This window comes from Malus sylvestris, chromosome 14 (assembly GCF_916048215.2).
Source record: "Malus sylvestris chromosome 14, drMalSylv7.2, whole genome shotgun sequence".
In the NCBI taxonomy this organism is placed as follows: domain Eukaryota; kingdom Viridiplantae; phylum Streptophyta; class Magnoliopsida; order Rosales; family Rosaceae; genus Malus; species Malus sylvestris.
The window spans coordinates 3,915,553-3,936,074 of record NC_062273.1 but is presented as its reverse complement, the minus strand read 5'-3'; the positions used below and the strand labels follow the sequence as shown (position 1 = coordinate 3,936,074).

The window sequence follows — 20,522 nt, the reverse complement described above, 5'->3', positions numbered from 1 at the left end:
AGACAATTTCATATTATCGGTTGCAACATGTTTTCAACCCTACACATTATTCGAAAATAAAGAAGTGTACACATTTTAATAGCACATTTAAGGCCACCATATATTAGTATATTAAATATAAGTTACATACATTACTCGTCATATTACAGGTCTATAATGATACTCTATAAGGGATTGACTTTCATGTAGTCATAAAAAATTTTGATACCAACTTAGGCCACTTATATATAGAAATAAACTAGGACAAAGAGCTCCAATATGTCTAATCCAATTCAAAGTAGAACATCATAGGCATAAAAAAGAAGTGGACATGTTCTCAAACTTCACTTTTTACGCATTTTTTAGGTAGCAATTAACAAGAAAAAATAACATCTATTCAAACATTGTGAAGTAGTGAAGAAAACTGTTTTCGACAAAAAAGTATGTTATAAATTCGAGAAGAACTAGTAAACAAAAAAACAGTACCAAATTAAATGGCAAGTCAAATCTAAGCACGTTGTACAAACTTACATTTAAAATAATTAAGAAAATAAAGAACACTAGTTGTAATTTTTTTTTTTTTCTATCTTACCATTTCTCTTGTATCTCACAACCAAATTGAGTGGCAAGGCAAACCCAAGCCACAAGTTGTAATTTTTATGTTATTTTTTTGTCTTCCCATACCAGAAGATAAAAAACAGCAAGAAAATGTTGAAGTACAATGAAACAAAAGCAAAACAACTTCTTTAGAAAGTAATGCATCCAGTAACTTGATGGGCCAACCTAGAAAAGTAACAAATATTTGAGTTATCAAACCTAGAAAAGTAATAAGTAAAAGTAAAGTCATATGCTTGTATGATTATATATTTTAATATCTTAATTAGCTTATCTTTGTTAGTGTTAAGCTTAAACTTATCTGTCACGCACTTGTATTAGTAAAACTTGTGAACAGTGTTACCACTTCTCCAAGACTCAGATTCTCAACTAAAACAAATACTAAAAGAAATCTAAAAATTAAAAGACAAGCAGAAGTGGAGATGTAGAGATGAGGATTGGAGTGTGGTTCCTTTTTATCTTTTCGGGTCAATTGGTATTGTTTTTGTGGCCACTACCATCTCACTAACAGATCTCAACACCCTTGGTTTTGAAATTGGCAACTATTAATATTATAACAAATAAACTTAGTATATAAATTTTTGAATTAAGTATTCAAATAATAAAATACATAGATAAAAAGAAAATATTTTTTCTCACCACCTTAACTGATGGTTGGTGATGCTCACCACTCTATTTATCATTGTTAGATAAAGTTAAATTTTGAAATTTGTGTAGTGGATAGACACAAATATTACAATTTAAACTAATCAACCGATGATAAATAAGGTATTGAACATTATAGGGTAGTGAGTAAAAATGCACAAAAAAGAAGAGAGGGAGAGAGAGAGAGAGAATGTGTATGGTAATTTTATAGTATAAGTATGGCACAAAGGCACATACTAGAAAAGGGTGTTGCATGAAAGCCAAAGCTCATTGGCCACTGGTGAGTAGTTCCATTACACTTGTGCGCATATATCATCGCTCTCTTCGCCCCTCCTTCTCCCCTTCTCCCCTTCTCTCTCTCTCTCTCTCTGCTTTGCTCTTCTGCTTGTAACTGTACCCACATGGCTCCTAGCAAATGGGGTTTCTCTGCTTCTGCTTAGAACTCAAATTAAGCTCTGTTTCCACTTATTCTACAAGCACTTCTGCAATTGGGTTCTTCTCCATCAACCACACTGTTAAAAGGGTCCGTTCAGAATCTTAGACCTGTTTCTATGCTTTCTTTCTTTTCTTGCAGTTATTTAGCTTCTACGGTTGCGATTTCCGGTTTTCGCTTACATGATGGTTCTCTCTTCTAAGTTATCATATTTTTGCTAATATCTTTCACAATTCTGTATCTTTTGTTGAGTTCAATTTAGTCTTTTGCCATTTCTCATTATTTTCTGTTATCTGGTTTTTATGAGTGCCTATTTTCTTCTCTCTTTTTTTTTTCGAAATTTTCGTTTTATTTTTTCCCTAAATTCAGCTTGTTTTCAGCTTCTATGTACTAATTGGAAGCTCATATGGTCAGTTAGACATTCTTTTCTTATATCATAGGAATATGTAGTTGCATCTTGTTTTCAATTGTTTCATTAAAATCACTTATAGTCGAGGCATGTAACATGCCGCATGTTGTTACCAACTTTTCGCTCGAATAACATCACAACCGCATGTTGTTATTCGAGCAAAAGGTCAATAAATTTGGCTAGCTAGTAACAGAAGAAAATTTATCGTCTTTGGTGGATTTATCTGAATAGAAACATTTCAGTCCTTTTCTTTCATTAGCTGAAAGGTAGCATAATTGGTATGTTTTTAACATTCAACTTTGAATTTGCAGGCATTATACGGAATATTTGAATTCGAATTAAGACTGACTCATTGCTGGCATCATTAATTTTGGGGGAACAACATGGCTATGCAAACTGTGTATTTCAAAGAACATGAAGGAATTGCCCCTAATCCCATAGGGCAGTTTTCATCAGCATTGTCAGGGCCTTGGTGGAGTGCCTTTGGATCTCAACCGGTGTATGGGGAATCCTGTGGCCAGTCGAAACCTTTTACCAGGGAACAGCCCAATACCGGGCAGGGTACTGAACAAGGACTGGAAAAAGGGCACACAAATCTGTTCACTATCTTTCCTGGTAATAATATCCTCTTTACTTTTTATGTCTTTCCTTTTCTAAAAGATTTTTCTTTGTGAAATCTTTTGGTCTATAACATTTACTTAGTGACTTTAAAAAGAAAAGGAAATGCTTTATTAGCTTCTTTTTATCACTTAAAACTATGTATGAAGATAAGGTCCGTATCCTTCGTCATGAAGATCCCTCGTTGTTTCCTTGTTCATCATATAGACTGATTGGAGATGGCTAAAATGTGGGGTCAGGAAACGTGTTTTTCTTTTTCGTATCAAGATGTTTAAGGATACCCTTTGGTGATGATTGAAGGTTAAGTCATTAGGCAAACTGCAAATTCCAAGCAAAGGTTTAGTCATATTTGGTGAAGAGATGAGTAAGATAGTACTTGAGGGATACTAGAGGGGGTATGAGAATCGTTCTATGTCATCCTCAAGGTTTTTTTTTTCCCTTCATGTGAGCTTGTTGACGAGTTTTCATAAATATCATAGCTGTTCTGCTGCAAAACATGAAGAAACTAAATATAAATTTTAGTAAAACTAGTTAACAGGGTTTGTGGAAGATGAGAACTAAGATAGTAAGAAGAAGGTTTATGAAAAAGACGCACCATTACATGTTCGAATAATATCCTTTTGGGGATCATATGTCAGAACTAATGCTGTGATGATCATAGTATTAGAGGCTTTAGGAAGTTGAGGTGGACTTTCATTTGCTATAATCTCCTTCCCAATAAATTTGATTACGCTTATGCGATATCCTATAACTTTGAAGTATGATCTTCATCAAGTTTAGAAATAATAAGCAGGGGGCTTATCTTTCCCCCAAAGATCGGATCCTGTTTGTCGAACCATCTAGATGCATTGATTGCTTATATATTGTAGGACACTACATTGTACCTTCATTTCGAGTATTCTCATGAATTCCGGGGAGAGTAAGAAAATTATGAAACTGGTCGTATAAGGTTTATGTGATTCTCCATAACTTAATTTGCCTAGGAGATCAATGATAGCACTAACCATGTTCCTCCACTAAGAACCTCTCTATGCTCCTTCCTCGCCACTCATTCAAGCTCTTCTTTACCCTGAAGCCTGATCGTGTAGCCCACCCTTGTCCCAGCTTGGTTATGACAAAGAGGCTGTATCAGATCAAGGGGGAGTCGGAGCCCTACTGCTGAGACATTATTAAATTGTAACAGTTTTTTTAGTAATCTGGGTGGGAGGAATATGAAGAACCCATGAGAGACTGGTGAGGCTTATGAATCATGAGCAGCCTTCAAAAGCGAGCTTTTATTCCTATTTTCGCGCTTCTATTCTAAACTGCCCTTCAAATGCTGCCTTGTAGGAATTAGGTGCAAAATTTGGTTGTTAATATCCGAAGCATTCTGAGGGTCATTTCCAATGCAATACTATTGGCTACAATTATAAAAAAATGAAGTAGATGTGTGCGAGTGTAGTTTGCAGTATTATTACCGCGATTAAATGTAGTCTGGGTAACATAAGCTTTTCTCCTGCTGAGTAGACATGCCAGTATGAAGGAAATTACTTGATAAAACAAAAAATGGTTACGTAACACAATAAATGAAACTAGTTTCTCCTTTTATGGACACAAAGTGTTAGTAGTTGATGTTGTCCACTCTACGTGCTTTGAAAAATCGAGTTCTTACTCAACAACGAAACAGTTGTTGATAAGTGCACTTGGTTTTTCACTTTTTTTACCTTCTGTGGCAATAGATTGATAAAGTGATTTGCCATTACTGAAAAACCTTCTGTTCTCCCTCACAATCCCTTGTTAACTAGGGGGCAAAACAACTCTTTTGCTTATCTTTCTTTCACAACTTGTTAAAAATGATGTACTTCTCAAACAGCAGTTATATTCAATCATGGTTAACCAGCCAAGTAGTTTCTCATTCAGGTAGTTGTTAATTTTCAGGGGACGGTCAAAAGTCCCAGGCAGCAATTGCTCCGCCGGGAAAATACCGTGGTCATTTTGAGCTTGGATTCAGCCAGCCTATGGTACGTAACCCTTTCTATTCTGATTACTTTCATTTGTTTATCTGTGAATCAATAACTTATTAGGAAGAAGGAATATTACTCTTGTCGCTATTGCTGATAAATCGATTCTTTGTGCGGAACTTGAACTGTAGATCTGTGCAAAATATCCATATATGGATCAATGCTATGGACTCTTCTCAGCTTATGGACCTCAAATCTCGGTGTGCCTTCCATCGTTTCTCCTACCTCACTATATATGGAACTATTACATTTGCAATCATGTTAATTCCTTGAAAACAATATTTATGTTTCTCTGTAACCTGCTAATTTTGGAATATACCATCATTTCCTTGCTGATACATTACAATGGAAATATGAGAAATAGAACAGGTTTAAGAATAAAGAATATACCATCATTTCCTTGCTGATACATTACAATGGAAATATGAGAAATAGAACAGGTTTAAGAATAACTTTCATCCTTTTAGTTTTGTTGTGAAGCATGCTAATCTCAATTTACGTTCTTGGTTATCTACGATAATTTTTAGTTATGTGAACTAGAAACCATTAATGAGTGTTTTGAGTTTTAAGCTGGTTAAAAGTCGAACAATGTCAAGACAAGTAGAGAACTGGTTTCTCTGCGAAAGAGGCGGCTGCCATTACTAATCCAGGGAAAATAATTCGGACAACATGAAAAGAATTGACTGTTGCTTTAGATTATTGAGGGTATGTCCTTTAAGCGTAGCAAATTTGCTGATGCACACACTTATCCGTTTGCAATGGATTAGGGACGCATTATGCTGCCGCTGAACTTGACTACGGATGAAGGACCAATCTATGTAAATGCCAAGCAGTACCATGGAATCATCCGTCGCCGACAATCCCGTGCCAAGGCTGTCATTGAGAACAGGGCCGCTAGACTCCGTAAGGTATGATATCCCAATTCGGTAGGATATTTCGGAAACAAAATGCACACCTGAGGACAAAAATATTTCTCTTTTACAACGACATAGTCAGTTAGAATGACCTATGATCTTTTTTGTTTCTACAGCCGTACATGCATGAATCTCGCCATCGCCATGCAATGCGCCGACCAAGGGGCTGTGGTGGTCGTTTTCTGAACACCAAGACTATGAACAATGGGAACAAGGGAACTGAAGGGAAGCAAGGTGGTGATGGGCAGCTGTTTAGGTTTTCTGGTTCTCAGAGTCCTGAAGTCCTGCAATCTGACAGTGGAACTTTAAACTCGTCAAAGGAAACAAATGGCAGCAGTTCAAACATATCCGGGTCAGAGGTGTCAAGTATGTACTCTAGGGGAGATCTTGATCGCTTTTCAATCAATCATCTCGGTCCCTCTCTGCACTCTCTGTCAAACATGATGGACAGTGCACGTGGTATGGTCATTCCGACCAAATGGGTTGCAGCAGGAGATAACCGCTGCAACCTCAAAGTTTGATAGCAAGGGAAAAGATGGGGTTGGCGCTAACTCCGCTGCATCAACCCCATCTACTCCGCAACCAGATGGAGAAGCTATGCTGCAGTTCTGTTACGGTTGTTGCAACAGGCTTTTGGTTCTAGGATTTTCCTGCCCCCATTTGGTTGGCTCATGGCAATTCATCCTTGGCTCATGCGGAAAGGTTTTCCTGCCATTCGATGCAGTCATCCTGTCCGGGCGGCTTGTGAAAACCTTGAAGCAGCATAAATTAATCAGTAAACTATATATATATGGCTCTCTTCCCATGATAGGAATAATAACTTGAGAGTCTGGTGTGTGTTTGTGATCTAAAACTAGGAAAATTTGTTTTGTAATAATCTAATATCTGGATTTTTGACCTATTTGGGATAATGTATAACTGAATGTTTGTGTTGTATTCTGAATGTTTGAAAGAATAATGTATTATATCTTAAGACAGATTCTTGCACTAATGATATCAAGGAACGTGCTCTCTTCACTTGTAGTACTCAGACCAAACACATAGACAACATATATCGGGTTACGTTAATCAAGGCTCATTACGAAATTCACAGAGCAATACTTCACCCTGGAGTTCTGATTATCTTCACGCATGTGTGATTAAAGAGTACGGAGTGTCGGGATCAAGAGCCTCTTTCGTGGTTCAGGTGTGAAGATAATCAAAACTCCTCTACGGAGAGTCCTCGAACCAAAGATCGATCAATCATGAAATGAGCTATAGACTCCCAGTAACTTATATAAGAACTTTGATTAGGCTTCGAGAGCATCTTAAGCATTTGTTGCAACCTTCGTTGCGACCACTGTTTAAGAAACATAGGCAAAAGTAACGAAATATACCAAACATTTCCAAGGCTCTAGATCGGATATGGAGGAAAACGAAAAATTAACCTAAATCAATGAAAAACCAATAAAATGTTCAGAAAATTAATTTACGATAGTCTACCTAATTTTTTTTAAAGTTAATTTAAGAAAAAAAATTAGCCTAAGTTCATTCTTTAATAATCTGGGATTAAAATTTTAGGCCAGAAGAGTTAAAGCAGAAAAGTTGTTTCTAAGCTAAAACCTAAATTTTCTAAGCTAAAAATTTTAGGTTTTAGCCCAAGGGTTAGAGATTGTCTTAGGAGGGTTACCTAGTTGAGAGTTAAAAAAGTTAAGGCTTGTTTAGTACTTTACTTGGATCCAATTTTTTAAACTAAAAAACATTTATCAAGTTTTAGGCATTAAAAACTTGTTTAAAAAAAAAAACTGAACTCAAGACTAACTTTAAAAATATAGCATATTCTTAAAAACACTAAAAGTGAAAGTGAGTTCTTAGAGTTTTTAGACTTAAAACTCACTCATTTCTTTTCTCTCTCTCCTCCCCTCACTCTGAATCTCTCTATGTTTTCTTCTCTCTCTCATTCTTCTCTTTTTTTCTCTTCTTCGTTCTCTTCTCTATTCATCCTCCTCTCTGTCTCATTTGATCTTCTCTTTTCTTTCTCTCTCCTTCAATTATCTCTCTTCTCTCTCTCCTCCGATCCTCTATCTTCTCTCTCTCCTCCGATCCTGTATTTCTTTCTTTCCTCCTCTCTCCTCTTTCTCCCCCTCTATCGACTTTCTCTTTTTGGATCTCTTTGTCCAGTTTAAATTTTAAGATTTAAAAATTTTAAACCTCATGTTAAACAAGTTTTTTAGTTTTAAAAAAAAATGTTTTGAGAAAATATTTTTTTTTAATAGGATACCAAACGGCCCGTAAGTAATTGTAAGAAATTTAAAACACATTACATCACAAATGACAACCCAAGGAACCAAGGAGACTTGTACAAGTGCACTCTTGAGGCACAGCACATGAGCATTCATTCCACAGGGGAAAGTGTAGGAATATGCACATCCAAGGACTAATCCTGCACTGATCGTGCCGGAAACAAACGGCAACAGACCCACCTCCTATGTTATGCGTGTGTCGTGCCGCCCAGATTATCAAGCAGAATTTAAATCTGTTGTTATATTTCTATATGTTGTTATCCAATTTCTAATACTACCCTTAGTAGCCTCTTGGCTGTCTAATGTCTATGACTTGGTTACAAAGGTGAGAGAAATTTAAATGACATGTGTTTTAAAACTATAGGGTCACATAAGGGGGTCAATGAAATTGTTCATAAATATAAGACATTGTTTGGGCCTAAAATAATACCTTGGATCGGGATAGGCTGATCCTAGGATCACGGTTCTCAGCGCAATATGCGTCCTTTAGGCCAATAGGTTGTTAACCCATAAATAGGATCAACCAAGCCCTTATGAAAGAAGGACTGTGAAGAGATCAAGCATGGGTGGTTCGATCGAGTCCTATATGAATTAAAATTGCCATGGATCAAATTGATCTTTGGATAAGTGCAAATTATCAACATCAAAATGCATGCGTGACCAGATAAGGATGAATACATCTCGTAACAGTGCTAGGTTCAGAGTCCTGGAAAGAATCAAAGAATCTGGGATTGGATGAAGATGAAGTTTCGGTTTATGGGGATAAAGGAATATTCGAGCGAATGCTGAGCCAGCACAGAACCATTGGGACTCTGCCTCGACATACTTGTTTATCACAAAGGCTTTATCTATAAATAGATAAGGCTCTACAACATTGAAATTCTCTTCAACTCAACAAACAACTCGACACGTTATACACCAAAACCCTCGCTCTACGCAAAACCTTTCTCACAACCCTATGAAAAACACTATCCTAACTATCTCATCAACACATCTTCAGTTTTGACTAACAACAGTGTGTTGACATCCAGAGACATCTTCAACTTGACTAACATCACTGGAGCCATATAACGAAGCGATCAAGAAGCACTTTCAGTTTGGACTAATAGTACTGCCTCTGATCGGTTGGTTATCTATCCAAGTATCGGCCGGTGATGAGTTTTCAACTTGTTGATGCACAAAATCAGTGAGGACTTTGGTACAACATAAAGTGTTAAGTTTGTGACATTCGCTAGATTGCTCCGGTCACTGGTGTGGATAACTATGTAAATGGATAGAGACAGGGAAGCAAACACAAGATGTACGTGGTTCACCTAGATTGGCTACGTCCACGGAGTAGAGGAGTTCTCATTAATTGTGAAGGGTTTACACAAGTACATAGGTTCAAGCTCTCCTTTAGTGAGTACAAGTGAATGATTTATCACAAATGACATTCGGAAATATTATGAAAGAATGATCTATATTTATAGAAGAGAGTTTCTAGTTACATTCTGACATTGACACGTGTTGTGCTGTGATTGGCTTATGATGTTGACACGTGTCGCGCTATTATTGGCTTCTGATGTCGACACGTGTCGCGCTGTGATTGGCCTCCTGGTTGGAGGGAAGCTCTTCTGGGTCCTTGACGGTATAACGTTGACCGGTGCTCAGTAGTTTCGGGATTGGTCAAGTATGGTACAAACACAACTTATTCACTAAAAGAAGTCACTTCATTAACTTCCCAATGAAGTTGAGTAATCTATGATTAATTACTTTTAGGTAGGACGTAATTAACTCATAGGTACTCGATTTACGTGTCACGTAGGCATTTTTGTAATTTTTAGGGTCAACAGACACTATGCAAGGGAAAGAACACAACATAAGTTCTAAGAGCATCTTCAATGAAAATGTCAAATCATAAAAGTCAATTACAATTGATGGTTAATGTGGCAATCTGAAGTCTTATGTCCAATTTGGTGTTTCTTCAACTAAATTGTCAAATTATTTTCTTATTATTATAGAACTTTAAATAGTTGTATTAGAAAAATTATTGAAACAAAATTTTTAGGGAGAACTAATAAAAATTCCCTCATGAATTTTTTGTCGAAAAACACTTAAAAACTTTTCTTATTATTAAGACATTTTTTATGTAGTAACCGCAAAAACCAAAAAAGAGACACTTTATGAGAATTTTGAATTAAAAAATATCCTTAGTAATAATAAAAACATGACCTTAATGCTAAAGAAAATTGTCTAAAAGGTTTTTTAATAAAAAAAAAAAGTTTGTTTGAAATTCTAGTATAATAAGAGACTCATCATTAAGCTAACAAAAAATTAAATAAAAATTTATATCAAATTTAACTCCTAATCACAATACTTAAATTTAGTCAACAAATAATACTTTTACGTCAATTATGCACGGTAATATCTTCACTTAGAATTTAACATTTGATAAACCTCTTTTTATGTATTTTGTTTACATTCATGTACATAAAAGGAGGATTATCAAATGAAAATCCAAAAATCCAGGAAACCTTATCCATGCCCCACATCGGCTTTCGTCAAATGGGAAGCCCCTCCTCCCCGTCTTCTTCCGCTTGAAGACCTTCCTTCCCCAAACACCATTTCCTCCCACACAATGCTATCCATGGCTTCCACAAGTACTTCTTGCTCTTCTCCCCTCTGCAACAAAATCTCCAACTTCTCAATCTCCCACTCACTCCCTCCAATCCCCACTCACTTACCACCAAACATTAAACCCCTAAAACCCCTCAAGCTCAAAGCCCGTTTCCATAGCTTCCCTCACCTCTCTCCTGCCCCCAGTTTCCGCCGCTCGTTGGCGGCGTTCGACGGCTTTGAAGCCAAAGAAGACAGTGAAAGCCAAGACGAACAAGACCCAGAAACACAGCTCCATGAAAAGCAAGAAGAAGAAGAAGAAGAAGAAGAGCAAAGAGAGGAAGTGGCAAAGATATCAGACGTTGGGAGGCTATATGTGGGGAATTTGCCCTATAACTTGACTTCAACCCAATTGGCTGAGGTTTTCGGGGAGGCCGGCACGGTGGTTTTTTCAGAGGTTTGAGCTCTTTTTCTTCATGTTTCCATTGTTTGATTTGATGGGTTTGTAGAATTGTTGGTGATTGTGTTTGTGTGGTGTAGATTATTTATGACAGAGTCACAGATAGAAGCAGGGGATTTGGATTTGTTGCAATGTCAACTGTTGAGGAAGCTCAGGATGCCATTAGGATGTTTGATGGCTCTGTAAGTATGAATCAAAATGTGGTTCTTGTGTCGATTCTTTTAACATGAGAAAACTCGGGAACTGCTATTGACGCTCCAAAAATTTCTATCCTTCGCTTCACCAAGTGCGATATGACTTTTTTTGGAATGCCAGTGACAGCTCCTAGAAACTCAAACTTTTCGGTTTTTCAATTTTGATGGTGGCGATGTTTGACAGCAAGTAGGAGGTAGAACTGTGAAGGTGAACTTCCCAGAAGTGCCAAGAGGAGGCGAAAGGGAAATGTTAGGACCCAACAGACCAAGGGCTGGGTTCAAGGTGTACATAGATAGCCCTCATAAGGTTTATGCAGGAAACCTTAGTTGGGGTTTAACTTCACAGGGTCTTAAGGATGCCTTTGAAGACCAGCCAGGGCTGTTGGGTGCCAAGGTCATATATGAGAGGGTTTCTGGAAGATCCAGAGGTTTCGGGTTTGTGACATTCGAAACCAATGAGGCTGCGGAATCAGCTGTCGCTGCCATGAATGGAGTGGTAAGACAAGTTTGTTAACAGCTCGTTTGGTACTCTGTATTGGACTTGAGAGTCTTATGTTGCCAGACTCTGAATATGAACTATTTGTGTGGTAACATAAGTCCGACAATATGGTGTACCTGGTGACTTATGTCAGTTGATCCTTGTGGATGGTATTATGGTTCTGTAATAATCCGTATGTCTGTGTGTGAAATTGCAAAACAGGAGGTTGATGGACGGCCTTTGCGATTAAATATGGCAGCAGAGAGAGCAAGGACCGTTGTTTCCTCTCCAGCAGCATCAGAAACAACTGCACAAGACACAGACAGCAGTGAAGTGGTTTCTCCACCAGCATCAGAAACAACTACAGACAACACGGACAACAGTGAATTGGTCTCTCCTCCAGCGTCGGATACAACCACTGACAACACAGACAACAGTGAATTGGTCTCTTCTCCAGCATCGGATACAACAACAGAAGACGCAGACAGCGGGGAATTGGTTTCCAGCATTAGCATCTGATTTAAAATTGCACTACAAGGCAGCCTAGAACAAGAAGTTTTGCCACACAAAATGATGTTGAGGCTGTGTTGATTTTTCAGTTGCAGGGGCAAAGTGAGACTCGAGTTTTGTTTCCAAGGAGCGAGTAATTAGGCATCATGTATAAACGAATGGAAAACAATTTCAAAGTAATATTATTAAGTTGGTAAATTCTCAACTTCAGAATGTCACGTTCACAAGATATAGCAAAGGGTGACTCATTGCTATCACAATAGAAAAAGAGGACTGAACAACCTTCGACACGAAGGATCTTGGTTTTATCACCGAGGGTCACGACCATCAAGTAGACAATCTGCTTCAGAATCCAAATCCTGAGGAAAGAAAACCCTGCACAACAGTATGTTGTTATTAATCAAAGCTCATACCCTACACTGACCCATGAAATCAAGGACTATGGTGGTGATTGGTTCTGCTGGCAGATACGGCTTGGACAAACTGGCCTGATCATGCTCAGCTTGCACTAACAAAATTCACAAACGCTGTAATACACAGCAAGAGCTATGATTTACTTCATGAGGTCCACCACACATCTAAGGCAAACACAGACAAGTGCAAAATCCAACGGGTTCCAAAGATTTACCTGCAAGTGTTGTGGTACAACGTCCGGCTCAGCTGACCTATGTCATTGATACCTTTACAACCAGCTACCACCTCAAGAACTTGCCTGAGAAAGCAACAGGCATCTAGTGCGGTGCACACCAACAGTACAAAAAAGCCTTGCTGCCAAAAAAAAAACCAAGAACAAACCCCAATTTGTTGCACAAGTCGACATTTTTAAAACTTGGCAATGACATTTATTCACAACAATACAGTAACAGTAACAAAACAGAGCAAGCGAAAAAAACCATCGGTTTCCGCAATTGTTAAAGCTTCTTTTGATTCCTCAAGTGATCCACCAGTGACCTACATTATCCATAAGCCTAATTCTAATTTCAGAGCGCATTAAACAACAACAATTACTTAACAATTCTAATTGAAAAGGAAAGAGAGTTACGATAATCCGGTCGACGCCGGCAGTCCAAGCCCTGCTCAAAACCGTGGCTATATCCGAGACATGACACTGCTTTCCATTGTAGATTCCTCTGAACATTCCATCTGTATGATCATATTCTTCAAAGTTTCAGGTCCCATAGTCGAATTTAAGAACGATGAAGTTTGGTTTTTGGTAAGATAGAAATGGCATGCCAAGTGTTGGATGAAACGCCTGAGAGACTGACCTGTGAAGTTGACGGCTATATCTGTATTGGGTATCAACGGAAACCTGCGTGTAAGAAGAATGAATTGCTGCAGAAAGAAGGGATTTTGGAAGAGATACTTGCCTATCATGCGGACTGTTGCCATGCCCAAAGCGGACTGCGAGACGGAAAGGAGGAGCAGCTGCCGCAATGCTACTACAAAAATCCTAAAAATATGAACGTTATAAATAGGCAAAAGAAATAAAGAAGAGATCGAAGCGGAACAGGATCAATGTATCACTTTGAGCTTTTGTTGTTTGTAAACATCTTCAATCTTAGACAATCATAAACAAAGAATGTTGTAGTAACATAGTGAGAACCATTTAGATTAACAGTGAAAACTTATCCAATCTACATGAGCATCCATACTTACAACACTTCGTCCACACATCATTGATTATTTAACTCGTTAAAACCTTGTTAGAAAAAATCCAGTATGAATTTTAAAATAATTTCATGTTTCTATACGTTGACGTTTCGCATTTCTTTCTTGATTTTTTGACATAGATCCCTGTCAAAGGAATGAAACAACTGACCTAACCAAAACGAATCAAGTATATATGCTTACAATACAATATACATAGGCCTCCAAAAGCAAGGAAAAGAAATGGAGTGGAAAATAAGAACAAAAGTACACGTATGGACCGTAGACATAACCAAAAAATACATATCTCAAGCTCAAAAGATAAAAACTAAAATCTAAAAACAATATGGTTATCAGGCATGGCCTTGATTTCTAATTTATTATTTTAGGCAGTATTGAGGCCAATATAATCCCGATGATAACGAGCAGGATTATAATACCATAACAGGTCCATTTACGTGTGTTTTTCTGTAAGAATCTGGCTTTCTGCAACTGCTGAGTGCCGGAATGCACGTATGAATTAGCTCTCTCCACGTGGCCCTGAATATCGTCCAACTGTTCACCTTGAGCTTGCACGAGAACTGCCATGTCCATGAACACCTGGTGCAACTCGTTCAGATTTCTCTCCATGGCCTTCACACCATCATGTCTCTCTTGAATCTCTTGTATGGTGTCTAAAACTCCCCCTCTTCCTTGCTCTTGGATTGCCTTTTGTAAAAATGTCTCGCTCTCACCTACAAGTATATATAATTGCTAGTTACACAAATTAGCAATTGATTCTATGAGCATCGGTCACTACACCAACTAATTTTGCCATGTTATTAAGATACATATGTAAGATCCAAGGATGCTCAAGCGCTAATTAGTAATTTAATTAATACACTTTTAACCACTTATATGAACCACACTACAATACTTCTTATAATTTGAACCGATTAATTTTTAGGTCATTATTGAAATATCTTCCATGCAAAATTTTATTTCAAGCGTTTGACAAACCAAACTGACTCATGACTTAAAACAGGAAATCTCATTCCAAACGGTCGTATGCTTTCATCAATCAGAAGTCTTGTAAGGATCACTTAAGTAAGTTTATTTGAGAGGTAGCCTTTTATGATCACCCACTGTACATTTATTTCAACAATTCAAATTGTCTAGTTTTAGGTCTTGCCTAAAACATCGTCATAATCGGAAACCATATATATGATCATTGGACCAAAATGTAGTCATCATTTTATTGGGGTTTTTTGCAGCACAATGTCTCAATGGTTTCGAAGTTGTGTTTTTGCGCATTGAAGTGAATACATGAATTAAAATATGCACAGTTCCGATCGTGGAAAAAATTATAAAATCAACTCCTCAAAGTTCCCTCAAATAAATTTGTTTGAAGAATTCCTTGATGAAGAGGGTTATTTTCTTTCTTTGAAAAGTCGTTGTATATCCGATACATCAAGTGACATTGGTGTCCCAAAATTCACCCGTATTGGAACATATGTATCATTATTATGTCAACTCTAGATGTAAACCTTAAAGGAAAACTAACAAAAAGTTAAAAAAAAACATTAGTTTTAATAAAAAAAATGATAAATAAAGGTGTAGTGAATAGTACCAGGGAAAGGTAAAATTGTGGTTTTTCGTTAAAAGTGAACAGTACCGGGAGTGTTTCGTTAAAACTCCAAAGCCTTAAATTCATCCAACAACTAGTGTATATATTATATAGGTGTTTTAATCAAAATAATCTTTGAGATTGACATAATTCTTCATTTTGGTCCCTGAGTTTTAAAACTGATAGAAGTTGTCCCTGAGATTATCCATTGTCAATTAATTGGTCATTCTGTGAAAAATCTCCGTTAAATTGAAAAAACTACCAACTTAAGTAGAGGGGTTGATTTAACAAAAATATTCTCAATTTAATGGAGATTTTCACTAAAAGACCAAAATGATTGACAATAGACAATCTCAGGGACAGTTTTTATTGGTTTTAAATCTTAGAAACCAAAATGAGAAGTTATATTAATCTCAGAGATCATTTTAGCTAAAAACTTTATTATATATGTGTCATAAATAATCGAATATATCCCCCAATACCCTTCATCTCATCATTTTGGTATGTATTTGTTGAGCTTAGTATTCAAATTTAACCTAGATTTACGCTGCACTCTAGGGTAAATCATTTGATTTCTTGATTATATTTGATGATTATATTTGGCGAAGGTAACATTGCGGAACTACAATTTGTAATTCAAATATTTCACAGATGCTATGTATGTTACCTGTAGAGATGAGAAGGTCTAGGGTTTTGTCGTCGGGGTTCTCTCCGGTGACCGTGAAGTACCTACGCTGAACGGTCTCTCTATGCTCCGATGAGATCTTGTTCCTCAAGTCATTAAAGCTATCCATGGAATCCTTTAGCTTCTTCCTCAGCCCGTTGACCACGGACGTCCGCGTCCGGTCAGATGAGGACCCTGGACCGCAACCAGGCAAGCTCCGGTTGGCAGCGTTGGACTTGTCCAACGCATCCAACTGTACCTTAAGAACCTTAGCGTTCTTAAGGGCAGTATGGACATCCGCGTCCATGCGGGTTCGGAGGTCCTTGACTGCCTTGGAGTTGTGGAGACTCTTGCTCTGCTCGTGTGCGCTTTGCAAGCTCTTATTGATCTTTTGGAGCTCATTGAGCTCGTTCTGGACCGACTCCACATCCTTGAAAAACTTGTTGAGTTCGTTGGACGTTGCAGCCATTTCGATGACATGGTGGTCCGGAGAGGCCTCGGAGAAGGAGCTAGAGAGCAGATCGTTCATTTTTCCGATACCTTAATTTGCTATAAGATCATAAACTCAGAAGTCAGAAGTTAACCTTATCTCTCTGAGTTTCTGTGACTCAAAATTTGGGGTTTAGATACATGTTATACACAGAGAAGTGTTTTGGCAGTCTTTCTTGACTTGTAGTTCAAGTCTTGGCCGCGTTTCAAGTTTTCAACTTCCAACTTTGAAAGGTTCAAACAAACATTATCTCTCAAGTACCAAGTAGATTCCTAACTCCTGTGTAGCAGCCAAGGACCATGTTTTTTTCCAACCTCCTGGTATCTATTTGGAGAAATGTAGGACCATTTTAATTTGTAGACTAGGGAGAATACAGGCCCTTTATCGGATCCATTCCATATCGAACTTCAACGATCTGAACCGTTTATATGTGTTATGCGTACCAGTTGGGATGAATTATTTATTAATTCCATGTTTATAACTAGACCGGCCTCTTCTAATAATTTAAAGGTGTTTCTTAACAACTTTGGTTGACAAAGAACATAGTAATAAAAATTGGTTTTAATATGGATAGTACATGCGTCCCCCTCTATATGGGAGATACGGAAGAAAGTCGAGGTTTCACTACTAATTAATTGGCAATATGATAAGTAATCCAATTACTTATGACTGTTAGGCTTCACACATTGGATAACCTACTATGATATCATTAAAAAATTGAGGTTCTACCATAAAACTAACTGGCAATATGGGGAGTAGCCAATCACTTGTAAGCACATGCAAGGTTTATTTTTCCTCAGATGGGGGATTCATTCTTAACAAATATACCTAACATATTTTGACATTATGAATTTCATAATCGGTTTAGTTTCTTAATCATCATTCATCCCTAAAAAAAAATCATTCAAATTGAAAATCGTTTAGTCATCCTAGAACAAATCAATGCTTTAATTACTAAATAACATAGCCACTCAGTACTACGGTCTGGTGGTATTCATGTTCACTTAAAAATGAGAGGTCTTAGGTTCAAATATCGTGGATGGCGAATTCGATACCAAATTAGGTTGCTCATTGTGTGGCTTAGCCAAACTCCTTCTCCCCTTAGTATAAAAATATCGATGTGCTAAAAAAAAAAGGGAACTTTAACGAAAAGCATCCGGTACTGTTCACTTTAACGAAAAACCACATTTTTACACTAAAAAGTCAATCCTGGTACTATTCACTTTACCCTTTATTTTATCTTTATCATTAAAACTCAAAATTTTCAAGCCCTTTTCATTAGTTTTCCTAAAAAAAATTACTAAATAACAAATAAACGGTATGAACCGTTCATTTATAAGCTGAAGTCGTTTTCTTGAATCCCCTAGTAATAACCATTGCTGACGTTGACCACCAGGCTTCTACAATATCTCTATATAATTTGTCAACGGCACTGTTCAGCTAAGAATATCCTTGGACCGAATTGAAATCCTCAGTAAGGTTTTTATCAAGACTTATTATGCACCCTCTCCACAAAAAAAAAAAAAAAAAAAAAAAAAAAAAAACTCATTATTTTTGGGACAATAAAAATAGAGCATGTCAATACTATGGATTAATAGCTAGTATTTATCTTTATTTATAAGTGAGTCGTCTTATATTTAAATTTTGTAAAAGACGAATTTGAAAAATACTAGTTTATTTATCCAAAATTGAAGAGTGTAAAAACTGTAAACAGAACAATACGATGGCAAAATGAAAATAAGGAGGTTATTGGAGCAATAGCCATTGAATGTTAGCTCGAATAGAGTTTTGGTCCATGAACTAAGAGAGTATTGATCTATAAACTAAAAATTCATGAATGGTTCTTGAACGTGTTATAAGGTGGATCAGTGATACTTTTGACTAACTTCATTAGAATTTCTATCCAAAATAAAAAGTATAAAAAAAACAAAAAATAGATGAAAAGATTTACGGAACTAGCAAAAAAATTAAGGAACTTTAACGAAAATCACCCGGTACTGTTCACTTTAACGAAAAACCACATTTTTACACTAAAAAGTCAATCCTGGTACTATTCACTTTACCATTTATCTTATCCTTATCATTAAAACTCAAAATTTTCAAGCCATTTTCATTAGTTTTCCTAAAAAATTATTACACTACATTATAACAAAGTCAAAATGTAACATAAAAACAATAGGTATGTAGTGCATGAACAATACTCTCTCTCCCTCTCCTCCTACGCTGGCGGCGGCGGATTATTGCTATTACTATTGTTGTTATTGCCACCGCCATTGCCCCAATTCCACGGCTTCAAGCTGAGGATCACGATCAGAATAATCACGAGCAGCAGAATAATGGCGTAGCAAGTCCACTTGCGGGTGTTCTTCTGGGAGGCCCTGGCCTTGGTGAGCTGCTGCGTGCCTCTGCTGACGAACGAGTTGGCTCTCATGACGTGGTTTTCGATGTCGTCGATCTGCTCCCCCTGCGCCTGCACCAGCACCGCCATGTCCAGGAACACCTGGTGCAGCTCCTGCAGGTTCCTCTCCATGTCCTTCACGGCGTCGTGTCGCTCCTGGATCTCCTGGATCGTGTCGAGGACTTGGCCCCTCCCTTGCTCCTGTATTGCCTTCTGCAGAAACGTTTCGCTCTCTCCTGCAATCATCATGCTTAATTTGATTAATCCATTACCTCATTAAGCACTAAAATTGGAGCATTAGGGGTTTCGCCATTACCGGTGGAGATGAGGAGGTCTAAGGTCTTCTCGTCGGGATTTTCGCCGGAGACGGTGTAGTACCTCCGCTGTACGGTCTCGCGGTACTCGGACGAGATCTTCTGCCTGAGAGCGTTGAAGCTGTCCATGGAGTCCTTGAGCTTCTTCCGGAGGCCGTTGACGACGGAGATCCGAGTCCGGTCCGAGGACGACCCCGGCCCGCAGTTCGGCAGGCTCCGGTTAGCGGCGTTGGACCGGTCGAGCGCCTCCAGGCGGACCTTGAGCACCTTGGCCTTCTTGAGGGCGAGGGTGACGTCAGCGTCCATGCGGGATCGGAGGTCCTTGACGGCGGTGGCGTTGTGGAGCGTCTTGCTCTTCTCGTGGGAGGACTGGAGGCTGAAGTAGACGCGCTCGAGCTCCTTGAGCTCGTCCTTGACGGACTCGACGTCGGCGAAGAACTTGTCGAGGTTGACTCCGGCGGCGCCCGACCCCGCCGTCGACCCCATCTCGATGACGTGATCGTCGCGCCGCGGCGACTGCTCCTCGCTCCGGAACCGCGAGAAGGAGCCGGAGAACAAATCGTTCATGATTTTTGCGAGTTTGGTGTTCTTGAACCCGAAATCGGAGCCAAAATCCGATCGGAATCGATAAGAAAAGTTGGGAATTAGGGAGGAAATTGGAGATATGAAATTTTGGAGAGGGGGTATGAAGTATGAAGAGGAAGGTGGGGGTTTAATTAGTCAACGAGGACTCTGAGGAGGCGGGATGTGGATTTTGGTGCGAAAAACGAAAGAGGCGGTTTCTTTCTGTTTTGTGAGTGAGCCAGCTGTTAATGTAGAGAGAGAAAGACGATGAGAGAGAGAGAGACAGAGAGAGTGCTTAATCCTTAATCCTGTGTGTGTTAGTTAATATGCAGCCATTTGGCCTAATTACGCGTTAAAAGAAAAATTAAGTTGGAAAACGAGTTAAAAGAAAAACATGGGACTTGGTCACGTGTTATTTGGATTGGGGCTGTGTCTTCTTCTTCTAAGCTGTTTCGCAATTTAATGTTGCCATATGGCTGCTAACAACGTAATCAATGGGATCAAATTTTCTGCACTCAACATGAGCGTTGTGTCTCTGTGAACTTGATAAGTGATTGACATGTATTTATTGTCTTAATTTTTTTAATTTGTTGTCATAAAATTAATGTGTTAAATACTTATTAGGGCTATAGAGAGACCGTACATATTTTAAATGCAAAAGATTTGATCTCGTTATGAATCGGATAAGAGAGATTTGTTTACACACA

The 20,522-nt window shown here is 38.1% G+C and overlaps 5 protein-coding genes across 8 annotated transcripts; 2 read left to right on the top strand and 3 right to left on the bottom strand.

Moving 5' to 3' along the window:
* The first annotated feature begins 1,493 nt into the window (after positions 1-1,493).
* Positions 1,494-6,590, top strand: LOC126600828 (nuclear transcription factor Y subunit A-10-like). Its single transcript, XM_050267496.1, has 6 exons — positions 1,494-1,762; positions 2,393-2,696; positions 4,617-4,699; positions 4,831-4,899; positions 5,467-5,607; positions 5,730-6,590. The coding sequence occupies exons 2-6, from the start codon at positions 2,465-2,467 to the stop codon at positions 6,132-6,134; spliced, it is 930 nt and encodes a 309-aa protein (XP_050123453.1). The 5' UTR covers positions 1,494-1,762; positions 2,393-2,464; the 3' UTR covers positions 6,135-6,590.
* Positions 6,591-10,368: 3,778 nt separating this feature from the next.
* On the top strand, positions 10,369-12,337 carry LOC126600822 (33 kDa ribonucleoprotein, chloroplastic-like). The gene is made up of 4 exons (XM_050267479.1): positions 10,369-10,947; positions 11,031-11,132; positions 11,329-11,640; positions 11,845-12,337. The coding sequence occupies exons 1-4, from the start codon at positions 10,384-10,386 to the stop codon at positions 12,139-12,141; spliced, it is 1,275 nt and encodes a 424-aa protein (XP_050123436.1). The 5' UTR covers positions 10,369-10,383; the 3' UTR covers positions 12,142-12,337.
* LOC126600825 (uncharacterized) lies at positions 12,284-13,729 on the bottom strand. 3 transcript variants are annotated; one of them, XM_050267482.1, is made up of 6 exons: positions 13,500-13,729; positions 13,398-13,418; positions 13,175-13,275; positions 13,026-13,083; positions 12,761-12,900; positions 12,284-12,507 (listed from the first exon to the last, which is right to left on the bottom strand). In XM_050267482.1, exons 1-5 carry the CDS (start codon positions 13,519-13,521, stop codon positions 12,833-12,835), a joined length of 270 nt encoding a protein of 89 aa, XP_050123439.1. In that variant the 5' UTR covers positions 13,522-13,729; the 3' UTR covers positions 12,284-12,507; positions 12,761-12,832. The 3 variants fall into 3 exon arrangements, with proteins under 3 accessions (XP_050123439.1, XP_050123438.1, XP_050123440.1); XM_050267481.1 differs by having other exon boundaries at positions 13,398-13,729; XM_050267483.1 differs by lacking the exon at positions 12,284-12,507 and having other exon boundaries at positions 12,771-13,100; positions 13,398-13,729.
* Positions 13,730-13,952: 223 nt separating this feature from the next.
* On the bottom strand, positions 13,953-16,707 carry LOC126600824 (syntaxin-121-like). Its single transcript, XM_050267480.1, has 2 exons — positions 16,053-16,707; positions 13,953-14,513 (listed from the first exon to the last, which is right to left on the bottom strand). Exons 1-2 carry the CDS (start codon positions 16,576-16,578, stop codon positions 14,152-14,154), a joined length of 888 nt encoding a protein of 295 aa, XP_050123437.1. The 5' UTR covers positions 16,579-16,707; the 3' UTR covers positions 13,953-14,151.
* A 1,685-nt stretch (positions 16,708-18,392) lies between these two features.
* On the bottom strand, positions 18,393-20,102 carry LOC126600821 (syntaxin-121-like). 2 transcript variants are annotated; one of them, XR_007615605.1, is made up of 3 exons: positions 19,254-20,102; positions 18,677-19,173; positions 18,393-18,514 (listed from the first exon to the last, which is right to left on the bottom strand). XR_007615605.1 is itself a non-coding variant. In XM_050267478.1 (2 exons), exons 1-2 carry the CDS (start codon positions 19,816-19,818, stop codon positions 18,758-18,760), a joined length of 981 nt encoding a protein of 326 aa, XP_050123435.1. In that variant the 5' UTR covers positions 19,819-20,102; the 3' UTR covers positions 18,623-18,757. The 2 variants fall into 2 exon arrangements, 1 of the variants encoding a protein (XP_050123435.1); XM_050267478.1 differs by lacking the exon at positions 18,393-18,514 and having other exon boundaries at positions 18,623-19,173.
* Positions 20,103-20,522: the final 420 nt, after the last annotated feature.

Bases quoted from the DNA above. Each gene is read 5' to 3' on its own strand.
- LOC126600828 (XM_050267496.1), top strand. From the start codon at position 2,465: ATGGCTATGCAAACTGTGTATTTCAAAGAACATGAAGGAATTGCCCCT. The intron at 2,697-4,616 runs GTAATAATATCC...GTTAATTTTCAG, and splicing joins TCTGTTCACTATCTTTCCTG to GGGACGGTCAAAAGTCCCAG. The intron at 4,900-5,466 runs GTGTGCCTTCCA...GCAATGGATTAG, and splicing joins CTTATGGACCTCAAATCTCG to GGACGCATTATGCTGCCGCT.
- LOC126600822 (XM_050267479.1), top strand. From the start codon at position 10,384: ATGAAAATCCAAAAATCCAGGAAACCTTATCCATGCCCCACATCGGCT. The intron at 10,948-11,030 runs GTTTGAGCTCTT...TGTGTGGTGTAG, and splicing joins GCACGGTGGTTTTTTCAGAG to ATTATTTATGACAGAGTCAC. The intron at 11,133-11,328 runs GTAAGTATGAAT...GATGTTTGACAG, and splicing joins TTAGGATGTTTGATGGCTCT to CAAGTAGGAGGTAGAACTGT.
- LOC126600825 (XM_050267481.1), bottom strand. From the start codon at position 13,521: ATGGCAACAGTCCGCATGATAGGCAAGTATCTCTTCCAAAATCCCTTC. The intron at 13,276-13,397 runs GTCAGTCTCTCA...ATGATCATACAG, and splicing joins TATAGCCGTCAACTTCACAG to ATGGAATGTTCAGAGGAATC. The intron at 13,084-13,174 runs GTAACTCTCTTT...TGGATAATGTAG, and splicing joins CCGGCGTCGACCGGATTATC to GTCACTGGTGGATCACTTGA.
- LOC126600824 (XM_050267480.1), bottom strand. From the start codon at position 16,578: ATGAACGATCTGCTCTCTAGCTCCTTCTCCGAGGCCTCTCCGGACCAC. The intron at 14,514-16,052 runs GTAACATACATA...ATATACTTGTAG, and splicing joins AGACCTTCTCATCTCTACAG to GTGAGAGCGAGACATTTTTA.
- LOC126600821 (XM_050267478.1), bottom strand. From the start codon at position 19,818: ATGAACGATTTGTTCTCCGGCTCCTTCTCGCGGTTCCGGAGCGAGGAG. The intron at 19,174-19,253 runs GTAATGGCGAAA...TGATGATTGCAG, and splicing joins AGACCTCCTCATCTCCACCG to GAGAGAGCGAAACGTTTCTG.